Genomic DNA, 15,000 nt, shown 5'->3' with positions numbered 1-15,000 from the left:
ACGTCGTAACTTTTCTTTTTTCTTGTTCCTTTTTTTCTTTTCTTTAATTTCAATTGACAAATCTTTGATAATAAAATTTCGATCGATTACGTTCGATTAATATCGTTCGAAAAATATTATTAATACGTAATTATCAGATGAAATGAATGTGACTTTGAATAATTTTCCGAAACGTTCGATTGCTTTCGATTAAATTTCGATGAATACCAAAAAGTATTAGTAACAATCATATATCGTGTGATCATTGAAAACCGAACAGATCAAATGTATAGATCGTAATAAATTCGAATATAATCTTTAGCTTCTCAATCATTTAAAACCATAACGACGCTAAAGATTTTATCATCGTAAAATCAAGCAAGCTGATAGGACGATGTTGTTTCAACGAAGCTCGTGATATAATTATTAAACAATGTTATTGTTATTGTTATTGTAGATCCTAACAAAACTCGTCGAGTAAACGCCGTTGCTCAGTACTGTTACATTAAAACAAAGTTTCTCTCTCTCTCTCTCTCTCTCTCTCTCTCTCTCTCTCTCTCTCTCTCTCTCTCTCGCTCGCTCTCTCGCTCTCTTTCTCAAGATTAGGAATAAGAATAAGAATGAGGAACAAAAAAAATATATATATATAGGAACTAAAATAATAATCGTGCATAATATTGTTCGATACAAGTTGTTGATTATTCTTCTAAAAAGACAAAAAACAAGAAAGTACAGAGCAGCAAGAAAAAACTCGATTGTTCCGCGGTCTAAAAATTAAAAAAGAAAAAGAAAAATTTCTAATAAAATCAAAAACCAAGAAGAAAAAGAAGATCGAAAAAGGATCGACGATTCTCAAGATCGACGATTTAAAATTGGCGTATCTTAAAATCTAATAACAAAGATCTTCTCGAACGAAAAAAGAAAAAAAAAGAAAAAAAAAAAAAAAAGAAGAAAAGAATTAAAAATTAAAAATATAAAGATCGTCGCCTCGTTACGAGGATGTCTTCGTATGTTACCGACTGTCGGTAAGAAAAAAAGAGAACAAAAAAGAAGCGACTTCGATTCCTCGATCGAGATCGATCGCGATCCGGTAGTACTGTCGGTAAAGTAGGTTTCCTTTTTATTCGTCGCGTAATCGACTTCAAACACACACAACACAATAACAACAACAACACAACTAAGAAGAAGAAGAATAAGAGAACAAACAATAAGAGAAATATTTATCGTCACGGATTGAACGCAGGGAAAGCGGCCCAGCCGCTTTTCTTTCGAACGAAAGAAAGAATGAAATAAAAGAGAGAAAGCAGAAAAGAAAGAGAAAGAAAAAGAAAAAGGAAAAAAGAAAAAAGAAATATGTGATCAATTTTTCATCTGAAAATCAAAAATTTCGTACCTGACACGAAAGAAGACATCCTTTTCTTTCTTTTCCTTTCATTTCTTTTTTTCTTTCCTCTTTTTTTCTCTTCTTCTTCATTTTTTCTTTTCGTTATCTCAAACTTCTCGATGCGTAACGAAGGATGATATCGGGTTTTTAAAAAGGGTGAGAAGGACCTCTTCGTTCCCGCGACGAAGTCAAATGTCAAAAGAAATTCTATTCTATTTAATTCGATCTGCTTATTCGACTGCTATTTATTGGATCAGTATTATTTATTTCGAACGTTATCAAAGTAGATATTTGAAATAAATGATTAGCATTTGTAACAGACAATTTCGATAAGTAATAGATAATTAATATGAAATCGATCGATGTCGATTTAATTTTGATTCAGACGCAGCTTTGACATCGAATTATTTTTATTGAAAGCGACTGTCGAAAGTATTCTATACACAGCGACCATTTATTTTACAAAATACTTACTAATAATTAATCGATCGATCGATCGAATCAATTAATGAATTAATCAATTAAGTAAACAAAAAGAAAAGAAAGATACTGACCGAACAAATAGACCAGCGAATTTTTCGATTCAATTCGTATCAACGAATATCTTCTTCTTTTCGGATAAAACGTTACGATAAAATCGCTCGTTCTCCTTTTCTCTCCGTTTCTTTTTCTTTCTTTCTTTCTTTCTTTTTTTTCCTTTTTCGTTCTTTTTCTTTTCTCTTTTTGCGTCTTTTTCTTTTTGGTCTCGCACGAAGGAAAAAGGTTCGATGAGTCCCTTTTTTTTTCTTTCTTTCTTTTTTGTTTTCTTTTTCTTCTTCTTTTTCTCGTCTCGTTTCTCTCTTGAAAGTTTTTCCTCTGATCGTCACATAAACGACATTGGAATCCGATAAGAAGGCGACGAGGATGAGGACGAGTTCGAGGACGAGGACAAGGACGAGGACGAACGTTCCGATGTTCGTCCATCGATGAAAACGAGAGGACGTTGAAACGAATACGAGCTTGAGATCGAAAGGATAACGTGGTGGCATTTCTTCTTGGCTACGCGACGATGTCCATGTCCGATGAAGAATTCGAAGTGGTTGCCGTCAAACTACCTAGCGTGTCTTCGTCTGGTAAACCATGATGACAAGCTGCTGCTGGTGGACTCAATGGTGGTAAATGTGGTGACGACAACATCGGATCACCACCATGAACTGGACCACTCGTGTCGTCCTCCATGAGATCCTCGAATTGAGACATACTCAATGGCGTTGTCGTTTCCTCCGCTACGAGATCTGGAATCTGTTAACAGAAAATAAATTTCATTTTTTTTTCTTCTTTCTTCGTTTCGTTTTTTTTTGTATTTTTTTTTGTTTTTTTTTTGTTTTTTCTTTAATCTTTCTTTAATCGCGAATTGAATTGAACTTGTGCGTTATGCGAATGATATCTATGGCCGACGAAAGTTTGATAAATTGTATCATCGAATTTGTTAGATTTCATTTATGATGATCTAAGTTATTGATTAATATCAAATCAAGGGATATTGATTGTGATATTATTAACGTGTAATAGTCATTGTTATTAATAATTTCGAATGGTTTTGTATTATTATGTTATATTGTATTTGTTGTGGATATTAATAAATATATTCGTATACTTTATTATTAATGAATATATAGTGTAATAATATTCAGTATATACTATATAGTGTAATATTATAAGTATACTATATCATTTGTAATATATTGTAAAATTAGTAGTTTAGTAAATCATCTAATAATAGATATACATATATTGATAATATTATTTTTATTATTATTATTATTATTATTATTATTATTATTATCATCATCATCATCAAAAAATTAAAAAAAAGAAATTATAAATATTGATGTAATAATCCTTGTAATATTTCATATTCTCTGATAAAAGAAAATATAATAATGTTATCACTATTGAGAAGGAAGTAATCAAACTTTTTTTTTCTTTCTATTTTGTTTTCTTATAAAGTATATATAAAGTTCATAATAAACGCGTTACAAACCGACACGTTTTCCAAGCATCCTTTTTAATATAAAAGTCACGAGAAAACTTAACATGCACGAAAAGGAGGGAACTCCTTTCGTCGTCGTGCACATATAACTTGAAAAGTACACATAGTCGAAACGTTATCAATGTTTAAATTTCTAACTTACTACAGCGTAGGTGGAGGCCGCTACGAAAGTAAGTAGACTTACAATATGGTGCGAACTTTATCTCGCGTAATAATTCAAACTTAACTCCCGGCCACCCTTCGTTGCTTTTAATGCATTGTGCCAGTCTTATCTCGTGCTAACTTTGACACGTCTTCCACTTTTCAAAACTGACGAATCAGACTAAAGCTTTGTTATATAAAAAAAAAGAAAAAGTAGATGATCGATCTGATAAGAAAGGTGATTTCTTATTTTTTCGTTATATATATATATATTTTTTTTTTACATTATATATTTTTTATTATATATAATTCTGTTATTTTTTATTATTGTTAATATACTTTTTTTATTATACATGTATATTTTTTACGTCATATATTTTTTGTTTTATATATTTTGTTATTTTTTATTATCGTTAATATATTTGTTTTATTATATATATATATATCGTTTTAATATTTTAATATAAGATATTATTTATGTGAACAAATTCATCATTATCGTCTCCATCTTTGTCGTTATTATCATCCAACAATTAAAATATAATTTAAACAAACTTCCATTACCTACATTTAATCATAATAACAATGACCAATATAACCATTTAAACATCTCCGTTACTATTACAAATCATTCATTCTAATGATCTTTATATCGATATCGATAAACGAAATTTACGAAACACATTTGGTTCAAGTTTCGAAATTCATGATCTACGTTCGAAGAAGCTTCTATATAACGATCCACGTAGAACCCACGTAGCAATGATCGAGTAATGTAATTATTATAACGTCAAGAGAGATAATGCGAACGAACATTCCGCCATTGCGAAATCGCATTGCCAAAGATACCTATCACATTTCCGCTTGGCTTATCTCGTAAGGATACGTTTCAACGCATCACCCTCTATCCTTACCCCACTCTCACCCCCTTTAAAGTCCGTTCTAAATGAAATTTCTTAGCGACGTCGTTGTTATTTTCTTCATTTTCTTTTCTTTTTCTTTTCGTTCTTCCCGTGCCTCTTTCTTCTCACAAAATAAAAAAAAAAAAAAAAAAAAAAAAAAAAAAAAAAATAAAAATTCAAAATAAAAATCTAAATATAAAATCCAGAAATCTAACGAATAACGTTTCATCGACAATATTCAATCATCGTACGGAAATATTTAGAATCTAATAAAAAAGTTGAAAAAAGGAAAGAAAGAGTAACATATTGGAACCGAGTCGAATCGAAGAAAATATTCTAAGATCGATATAATAATTATTATCATCGGTATCGTAATCATCCTCGATTTCGTTAGTTATCATCTTTAGAATTAGAGTTTCTAATCATATCACGAAAGCGCTCGTCCGTGTAGTACGTGGCCGACCTTATCTCTAAGACAATAATTCAAATGGTAAGTTTTGCTAGAGTCCCCAGTGAGATATCATACTCGTCGTCAAACATCTTAAAGATGGCCTGGCATACTCTAACTAAAGAAAGAGAGAGAGAGAGAGAGAGAGAGAGAGAGAGAGAGAGAGAGAGAGAGAGAGAGAGAGAGAGAGAGAGAGAGAGAGAGAATGTAGTTATTCAGCAGAAATTTATGATAGACCTTCAACCCGTAACATTAATATCGATTGAAAAGGTAAAAGATAATAATCTTTAAGATTTACTTATGGAAGTAATTTTGAAGAGAAAGATAAAGAAAAAGTTAATTTATTATCGAGTTTCTATAGTAATTGAATCTTTAATTTATCTGGCACATATGTATATTTATATATGTGTGTGAGTGTTTCGTATGTCAGATAAATATTATACTTATAATATATACTGTGATCTAATATTGTATAATACTAAAAATTTGTTATAGTGTATTATAAGTATATTATTAATTTTAATATATGATATTTATAGTTTACTGAATGTATAATACATTATGGTAAATTATAATATTATAATATAAATATAGTACCTATGGGTGTGTGTATGTGGATATAATATAATTATATTATATTAATTATGAGTATACTATTACTTTTAATATACTTATACTGTAATAATATAATTATATTATAATTTGATATGTGTATAGATATAGTATAGTATTTATTATTGTTAATATATAGTATATTAAAGTATATTTATAAATTATTATAAATAATATTATTGTTAGTAGTATTATTAATGTTAAAAATAATACTATTGGTTATTGCAAGTATAATACTTCCATATACAAACATATATATATATATGATTTAATGTTATTATGCTAGAGAGTATAAATATAAGTTATTATATATTACTAACATTATATACTAATTAATGACTCATAGAATAAACTAAACAACTATATATTATACTCTATTATTATACCATACACTTAGTCATAGTATAATCAATATAGTATAATAAATACATAAAAAAACAATATAATTACTATACTCAAAATATATTATACAAACAATATTCAATGTATTTCCTGTACTTTTTATCAAATGTTCGCGATCGTCTATGAATATTCCTAACTGTTCGTAAGATGTTAGAAATTTGTTTCTCTTTTTTTTTCTTTTTCTTTGACCTCCTATACTATCTAAGAACTAGATCATTAGTTCTGTTAAAGCGAAACATTCCAAATGGGAGTCGATAAGCTAATTACATGTTAATGAAGCGTACTGTTTCGTTTATAAACAAGTAGGGGAAACATACTTACTTATATACATATATATATATATATATATATATATATATATAATACATATATACATACATACATATAGTGCATACATATACACACATATATATACATAAATAAATAAATATATATATATATATATATTTACGCACTTAATATACATACATATGTAAGTATAATTACGTGATAACATTATAACTTCATTAACGAAATATTATTGTACTTGAAAAAAGATTAATAACTCATTAATTTAAATTAAAACTCGCTAATTAATATTTTTACGTTTCAAAGTCAATATTTTCAATATAAGATATAACATAAAAGGATCTAACTAATAGAATCTAAAAAAAACTAATGATAATGATAATTACACACATCTGGAATTTTTTTTTATCATTTGCATTTTTTTCTTTTTCTTTTTTTTTAATCGCTTTAATTTCTTTTCTAAATATTAAACTTTTTTTAACTAAACAATAAAATTAACTATTGTAGAAACATACATACATACATACATACATACATACATATATACATACATACATACATATATACATGTATGCATAAATACCATACGTACATATTTTACTTCACTAGGAAAGTTATATCTTACGTAATATTCAACTAAAATTCACTTTCAACGGAGCTGACAAGTAATGTTCGACGTGATAGATCACGTAAGAGCAGATGGAAATTATGAAACCGACTCGATTAACAATGACAGACGTTTATTCGGATCAAGGATCCACGAATCGATCGTTACGTTCATATTATATTGCTTGACTACTACTATAATAAAAGTGCCAGCCAGAATTCGTTTTTGTACTATCAGCTGTTCTCAGTTTAAAATAGACGTTCCCATTCGTCCGCTGTTATAGCGGATAATTACTATGATACGAAGTAGAAAAAAAAAAAAAAAGAAAAAAATGGGGAAAAAGGTTGCAAAAAAAAAAAAAAAGAAAAGAAATAGAAAATTAACGATACACGTTACGTGTTTTTCGCGAGCAATCATTTTTAATTGATTGTAATTTTTCGAGAAACGTAACATATACGCGTGTGGGTGTGTTTTTGTGAGTGCGTTCGTGAATGCGTGGATGTTTAGACGTGTGTAGATTTTGCAAACATCATTTAAATATTTAAATGAACGATACATTCTTCGTTTTTCTTGTTTCTTTTTTCTAAAAAAATAAAAAATAAAAAAAAAGAAAAAACGAAATTTTTCTTTTATCATTCGCAAATACGAAGAACGATCATTCTTATGATACGGATCGTTTATTTCGAAAGTGGTGTAAATTCATTTTTGTATAAAAAAAAAAAAAAAAGAAAATGGGATATAATTCGTGATTAATTTAGTGTAAACTTTTTATTTACCAATTAATATTCAATAACCAATTAATATTCAATATCTTAAAAAATGCCAATGCTCTGTTCAATTTAATATTGGCCAATAAAAGAAATTACGTAGCGATTTAATTACAAAAGTGGTGTAAGTCCAATTTTCGTAGGACACAAATAGCGAGATCATTACGTTAAGTTTAACGATATATGAATATAATTAACGTTCAAAATAAAACAGACTAATCCTATTTTATTTCATATTATTATTTATAAGCAAAATTGTTAATCAATAGAAAATATACTTTGAGTGATATTTAATTTTTTTATAATCGAAATTAAATGACTTTTACGATCGACCAAGTGTGAAAATGACATAAATCCATTTACAACTCGTGAATTATTTTACTTAAATTTGCCTAAGAAAAAAAATATATATATATATATATATATATATATATAATCAAATTACATATTATTAGTTACACGAATTAGTAGAAACATTGTCAGACTTGACATAATTAATTTATATATTTCAATAAACTAATATGTTAACTCGTTTAATTTTAATGAACTATGTTTAATCTTTAATTTTATGAATGATCTTTAATTTTAAATGAACGAAAAAAAAAATGGACTTGCACCACTTTCAAAATGAACGGATTATATAATTTTATTTTCGTTATTTTATTCTTATTTATTTAATTCTTAAAACGAAAGAAAAATATTATGAATCAACAAAGAAAGGGTCCCACACTCACGTGTACCTTTCGTTGCTCGAGCTTACTCCTCGGAAAGGTGTTTAGTATGCTGCCAGAAGTCGATGCCCAATTGAAATCGGAAACCGGAAGTCCATGAGCCTTCGCTTGAAGTTCCAATTCTTGAACGCGTAAAAGTAAACGACGATTTTGATGTTCTAATTGTTTGTGCCTCAACTCGTTCTGTTTCATCCTGGTCAGTTCGTTCTTCAATAATTTTATATACTCTACCGAAGATTTTAGGATCGTTCCTTTGTTTGGCCTAACGTCTCGTACGATTTCGTAATATCTAAAACAAAAGATAAAAAAATTCATTTACGATATTTAGCGAGAGAGAGAGAGAGAAAAGAAAGAAAAATTACAAATGTTTTTTATAGATTAAAAAAAAAAAAATTACGATATTTGACTAAGAGAATATGGCGCTTGAATCGTGAGAACATTCATACTTTTTTTTATAAAATATATAAATATATGTTTAATGTGAAGTAAATTTTCATTGAGTTAAAGAGAAAGTAAGAAAGAAATGAAAAAAATATAGAATGAAGTAATAGTACACGCTGTTTTCCTCGATGAAAAATAAAACATTGATTCCTTTTATCTGTCATTATCAAGACGAATAAAAGCAGAAATAAACAAAAATGGAGACATCCAAAGGCGAAAATATTGCAATGGTTTATTCATGAAAAATTCATTCTTTTATACACAATACTCGAATGTTATAATTATATTAGAAATATTATAATCATTAATTATATCCCAGATTTTATTACACGTTTCAATAAATTTCGATTATAGAAAAAATAGAAAAGATAAATAAAACGAAATAAAGTAAAATAAAATGCAATGCTATGATCAAAAACGAAACAAAAATATCATTCCCTCTTTATCTCTCATTATCAAAACTAACGAAAGAAACAAATGGAGAAAGAAAAAATACAATAGTAACGATAAAAAAAAAAAAAAAAAGAAAAAAAACGAAGAAAAGAAAAGAAACGAAACGAAAGAAAAGATCATTAAAAGAAAGACAGAGAATTCAAGAATAAAAGAATTCAAGATCGTTTCAAATCTCGAAATTACACGTGACGTGATCTATAACATTCCGAAAAAATAATTTTCACGAAATGGAAAATGATTTAAAAAAAAAAGGTTCACCATTCAACCCATTCACCATCTACTCGTTTTTCCCACCCACCTATCTCATTATCCCATCCACTCGATTCCTTAGAAAAATAAAAAAATAAAAAAGAAATAAAAAATAACAGAAAGAGAGAAAGAGAGAAAGAAAGAAAGAAAGAAAGAAAGAAAGAAGGAAGGAAAGAAATAAAGAAAAAGGACAGACAATGTCAGGAGAGAAAAGTTTGAAATGGATCTTTATTAAAATGCGATGCACGATACTCCTTCGACTTCGATTTCTCGCGGCCAGATTCTACATGGGATTCCAAAAGTTCCAAAAGATGGGAGAGGAGAAGAGAGGAGAGGATGATAGGAGATAAAGAAGGAGGAAGTTGTTGGGAGGTGAATAGGTAGGAGGGAGGAAGATGGCGAACGAGAGGGTCGACGAGTAGTAGTAGTAGTAGTAGTAGTAGTAGTAGTAGTAGTGGTCTGAAGCGTAATGCGGACGATATTACGCTCGTAGGAGTGACGCAGCCTTCCCCCGACTTTTTTGAGAAACCTTTTTCTCGAGATGGAGAATACCTTGTGGGAATTCACGTGGAATATCAGCAAGCCGAGAACGATAATTCGTCGGGCACCTTCTTCTTCTACTTCTTTTTCTTCTTCTTTTTCTTTTTCTTCTTTTTTTTTTTTTTTTCTTTTCGTGCGAAGATCCCAAAGAATTTCCATAATACGCGATTGCTTCTCTCCTTTACGGTTCTTCTTCCTCTTATTCTCTCTTTCTCTTTCTCTTTATATATATATATATATATATATATATATATATATATATATATATATATACATATATATAATATATATAATATGTATATTGTATATAATATAATATAATATAATATAATATAATATATAATACATATATTATTATTAAATATATAATAGTAATATATATAATATATATTATATATGATATATATTATTATTATATATATTATAATATGTATTATATATATATTTATCTCTCTCTCTGTCTCTCTCTCTCTCTCTCTCTCTCTCTCTCTCTCTCTCTCTCTCTTTCTATTTCTCTCTTTCTCTTTCTATTTCTCTCTGTCTCTTTCTCTTTTTCTTTCTGTCTCTCTTTTTCTTTTCCTCGTATACTTTAGATACTTAGAAAATCTCAAAACGATTCTCAACATTTTTTCGTAAATGTCTGAACAAAAACTATTTTTTGCTCGATACGTGAGAATTCTTTTTGTTCGCCATCTCTTTTTTTGATACTTGATTTTTTTGTTTTCTTTCACTTTTTTATTTTCTTTTTATTATATTTTTTATTCTTTCTCTTTTTTTTTTTTTTGTTTTTTTTTTTTTTTAATTTCTGTGATTGATCCCCCGAATAATATTGTTGTCACTTTTGATAAACTCTTTCGCGATAAGAGCAAATACGTTTCCCGTTAATTTATTACTGTTACAGGCTATTCTCTCTCGTTTTTGTTTATTTATTGGTTCATTTATTTATTTATTTTCTTTTTTCTTTTTTTCTCTCTTTTTTTAATATATATGAACAAATTTTATCATTTAGAATTTATGGTAATACTTAGCATTACTATTGTTACTACTTTTGTTAACGTAAATTGTACGATACGTGGAGATTATTATATTTAAGGAAGAAGTCATAATAATAATTCTTTTTTGTAGATAATATATATATATATATAGATTTAATAAATAATTATAGATTATAGATAATATAGATTATAGATAACATTGATCGATGCAATTAATTCCCATATTCAAAGAAAAAAGAAAATAATAAAAATATCGATTTATGTATAATTTTATGAATCAATAGCAATTCGAATTCTTATCTTTTTTTCATTGGTAAAATAAAATGAATTTAGTTCGTAAGAATTTGTTTATAACAAATTGTTAATTAACTATTAACAATACGTAGAGAGAAAATTCTTTAAAATGATTTATTCCATTTAGAATCTCTGTGAACTTTAGCACGTAATAAATTATTAGTTAGTTATAAAGCAATTGTTCCTTTATTAAAATAGTAATTTGTTTATTAAGTATTTATTAATTTATATAATTTCATATATCAATCAGGTATCTACATTTTTTTTTTAGAAAAAATAAGATGAATTTAGTTCGTAAAAATTTGTTTATAACAAATTGTTTATAACAATTTGTTAATTAATTATTAACAATACGTTTGAAAAATAATGAAAATCTGTTTTTGAAAATGTTTCATTCAAATCTCCGTAACATTTACTTTTAGAGATATTCGTTATAGAAATATTACTTTCCTCGATTTCGACAAAAACATAAATAAATAAATTGTTTAATAATTATTCATTAATTTATATAATATCAAAAATTTATTCAAATCCTCTCCTTTTTATAAAAAAAAAAAAAAAAAAAAATTTAGTTTGTAAAAAAAATTTGTTTATAACAAATTGTTTATAACAAATTGTTAATTAACTAATTATTAACACGTTAAAAAAATAATGAAAATTTGCCCTTTAAAATGATATTTGATTCAAATCTCTACGACTTTTACTTCCAGAGATATTCACATGAAAAGAATGAAATTTATGTTGACCCAATGACCTATATAATTTCGATCAAATTAGCACAGTGACACACTGACCTATATAAATTCTAAGAATTTACGAGTATCAGCTGATCGAGTTACTATTACTATATTATTACTACGAAACAGGTATATGAATGAAATCTTTAAAAGACGATATCTCCGAAACGAAAAATCGTAGAGACATGAAACAACCATCGTTTACAATTATAATTTATTCTTTATTAGTTTAAATAATACGATAAAATTGATTTTGTTAATAATTTTTTTTTAAACAAATAAAAAAGAAATCTTTGAAAGACGATATCTCCGAAACGAAAAATCGTAGAGACATGAAACAACCACCGTTTACAATTATAATTTATTCTTTATTTCTTTAAATAATACGATAAAATTGATTTTGTTAATAATTTTTTTTTAAACAAATAAAAAAGAAATCTTTGAAAGACGATATCTCCGAAACGAAAAATCGTAGAGACATGAAACAACTACCGTTTACAATTATAATTTATTCTTTATTAGTTTAAATAACGCGATAAAATCGATTTTGTTAATAATTTTTTTTTCAACAAATAAAATCTCTGTCTTTTCTTTAGTAATAAAAAGTACGTAACTATAACGTAATCATAAAAATCATTATTCTCGTATAAATTTTATTCCGTTTATTTAAAATAAAGTAAATAATTATACAAAATTAATGTAACGAAAGTTATACATCCATATCGTAAATAATAAAATTGATAAAAAAAAACAAAGAAAAAAAAAAAAAAGAAACGGAACGAGTATAATTTAATCGTAGAAGAATTAATCGACAAAATAATATATTAACAACGTAACCTTTTTTTTTATTTTTTTATAATATTCAAACGAAAGACAAGTTGATCGTACGAAAGAGAGAAAATAAATAAATAAATAAACAAACAAACAAACAAACAAACGAATAAATAAATTTCGATTTCGAATATAAACCATATCGGAACAAGTCTGACAAAATAACAAAATTTTGCTTTTACGTGTACGCTTATATGTGTGTGTGTGTGTGTGTGTGTTTCTCTATATTTACACGACTCGCATTAATTTCAAGAACTGGTCGTCGAAAATTTATTCTCATATTTATCAAAGCGAAAGGAAATCGTAATAACGAGTTTGAACTTTACGGTAAATTCGAGCTATCGATCTTTTAGATTCGAAGTATGGAAATTACGACACACACACACACACACACACACACACAGAAAGAGAAAGAAAGAAAAAGAGAGAAAGAGAGAGAGAGAGAGAAATATTTGTATATAAAAAGTCAATAAACGAATTGATAACGAAGATGCTTTTAGTTTGGAGTAAATTCAAAGCTTCTAGAAGGTTTCTCTGCGTTCAATTATTATAACTGTTATTATCCACGAAGTTAGGTTGGAATATCTCGTTGAAAATTCCATTACATTCGTACGTTGAATGTACGCCAAAGAAAAATGCAGGACCTAACACAGAACAACCGGGAACATTCGAAGCTTAATAAATAATAAATTTATACATTGAACACATTTTTACTCATTCTTTTGTAACTTTCTCCATAAGGGGGGAGAAAGAAAGAATAGAAAAGAAAAAAAAAAAGAAAAAGACGAAGAGAAAGAAAAAATTTCTTGAGGAAGAAAAAACAAAGGAAACAACAGGTTTTTCTTTTATCGCGTTTAACGATGTTAAACAATTTTTTGTAAATCGTTGCGGTCATTAAAAAAAAAAAATATATATATATATATTAAAAAAAAAAGAGATAGAAGAAGCACATCGATATTAATTTTTGTACGAATGAATTATTTTGAATGTTTCAAAAAAAAAAAAAAAAGAAAAAGAAAAAGAAAAAAAAAGATCTATAAATAAGGATTGATTAATAAAATCATATGAAATTAAATCACGGTCATTCGACATGATCACGTCATATCCAATTCGAAATTCTTTTACTTTCAACTTCATTATTAATATTATCGCGCATTATATGACAAATCGAGACGCGTTAATATCGAATTTCTAATTCAAATAAATGCTTCCAATTTTTCGATATCCTTCATTTCTAATTCCACTTATAGTCAAGCTAGTCAAACTTGTCCCACGTGTTTTCGATTAAGATCGTTCGATTAAGAACGTTCTTGTTTCTTTTTCTGTTTCACAAGTAACAAAAAAAAAAAAAAAAAAAGAAAAAAAAAAGAAACAAAAACAAAGAAACAACAATTTCTAAATGAAAGCGACATTATTCACGTGCGTCTTCGTAAAATTTCTTCGATAGATCGCACACGAAGTCAGTCTATCTGTCTCTCATTCTCTATCTCTCTCTCTCTCTCTCTCTCTCTCTCTCTCTCTCTCTTTTTTTCTCTAGCCATTTTCTCGTTTAGGATTTCAAGCACGCACAAATTGGAATTCAATCGCGACTCTCGACTCGGAACAAGCGCGAACTCTCTTGCGCTTTGACTGCAAAGCTAACTTCGAAGTGTAGTTCTTTCGTCTCTACTTTAAAACGTTATTACGAGGATGACTAAAGTTTTTAGAAAATTTTTTTTGTTTCTTCTTTATTTTTATTTTTTTTTTTTTCCTTTCTTTCTCTCTTTCTTTTCTACGAAACTACGAACTCGTAAGATTTTCATACGAGCGTTTAGGAGGGTTTTAAGGAATCGTCGACAATGCTTTCGATTTTTTGTTTCTATTTTTTTTTTTTTTTTTTTTTTTTTTAATCATCGTCATTTATCCTACGACAAATTTCGTTGTTGGATAGTCGATCGATTCGTTGGAAGATTTTTTCTTCCACGGAGTTTCTTAAAAGAATTAAGATTATGGACGGAATTGGTTATAATTGTTTCTTTTTTTTTTTTTTTTTTTTTTTTTTTTAATAATAAAAGAGAAAGAAGAGAAAGAAAAAGAAAAGAAAACATTTTACGATTTATAAGCGAACGTTTTGTTCGATCGGTATCTTCTCGCGTATTCGTTGTACTTTTTTTTTTGTTACTACTTT

The 15,000-nt window shown here is 27.5% G+C and overlaps 1 protein-coding gene across 5 annotated transcripts in view; it reads right to left on the bottom strand.

Annotated features, from left to right (window-relative positions):
* Positions 1-2,034: 2,034 nt before the first annotated feature.
* Positions 2,035-15,000, bottom strand: part of LOC122635153 (microphthalmia-associated transcription factor) — a 120,570-nt gene continuing 107,604 nt past the window's right edge. For 3 of the 5 annotated variants that reach the window (XM_043825024.1, XM_043825023.1, XM_043825020.1), the window contains 2 exons: positions 8,297-8,582; positions 2,035-2,644 (listed from right to left, as the gene is read on the bottom strand). In XM_043825024.1, the coding sequence (XP_043680959.1) occupies positions 2,402-2,644; positions 8,297-8,582 (529 nt within the window). In that variant the 3' untranslated portion in view covers positions 2,035-2,401. The remainder of the gene's footprint in view (positions 2,645-8,296; positions 8,583-15,000) is intronic. The other 2 variants (XM_043825021.1, XM_043825022.1) reach the window with 2 other exon arrangements.

The sequence above is a fragment of the Vespula pensylvanica genome, chromosome 17, assembly GCF_014466175.1.
Source record: "Vespula pensylvanica isolate Volc-1 chromosome 17, ASM1446617v1, whole genome shotgun sequence".
Lineage (NCBI taxonomy): Eukaryota > Metazoa > Arthropoda > Insecta > Hymenoptera > Vespidae > Vespula > Vespula pensylvanica.
Note: the sequence above shows the minus strand (reverse complement) of the source record. Positions and strands in the feature narration are given on the sequence as shown.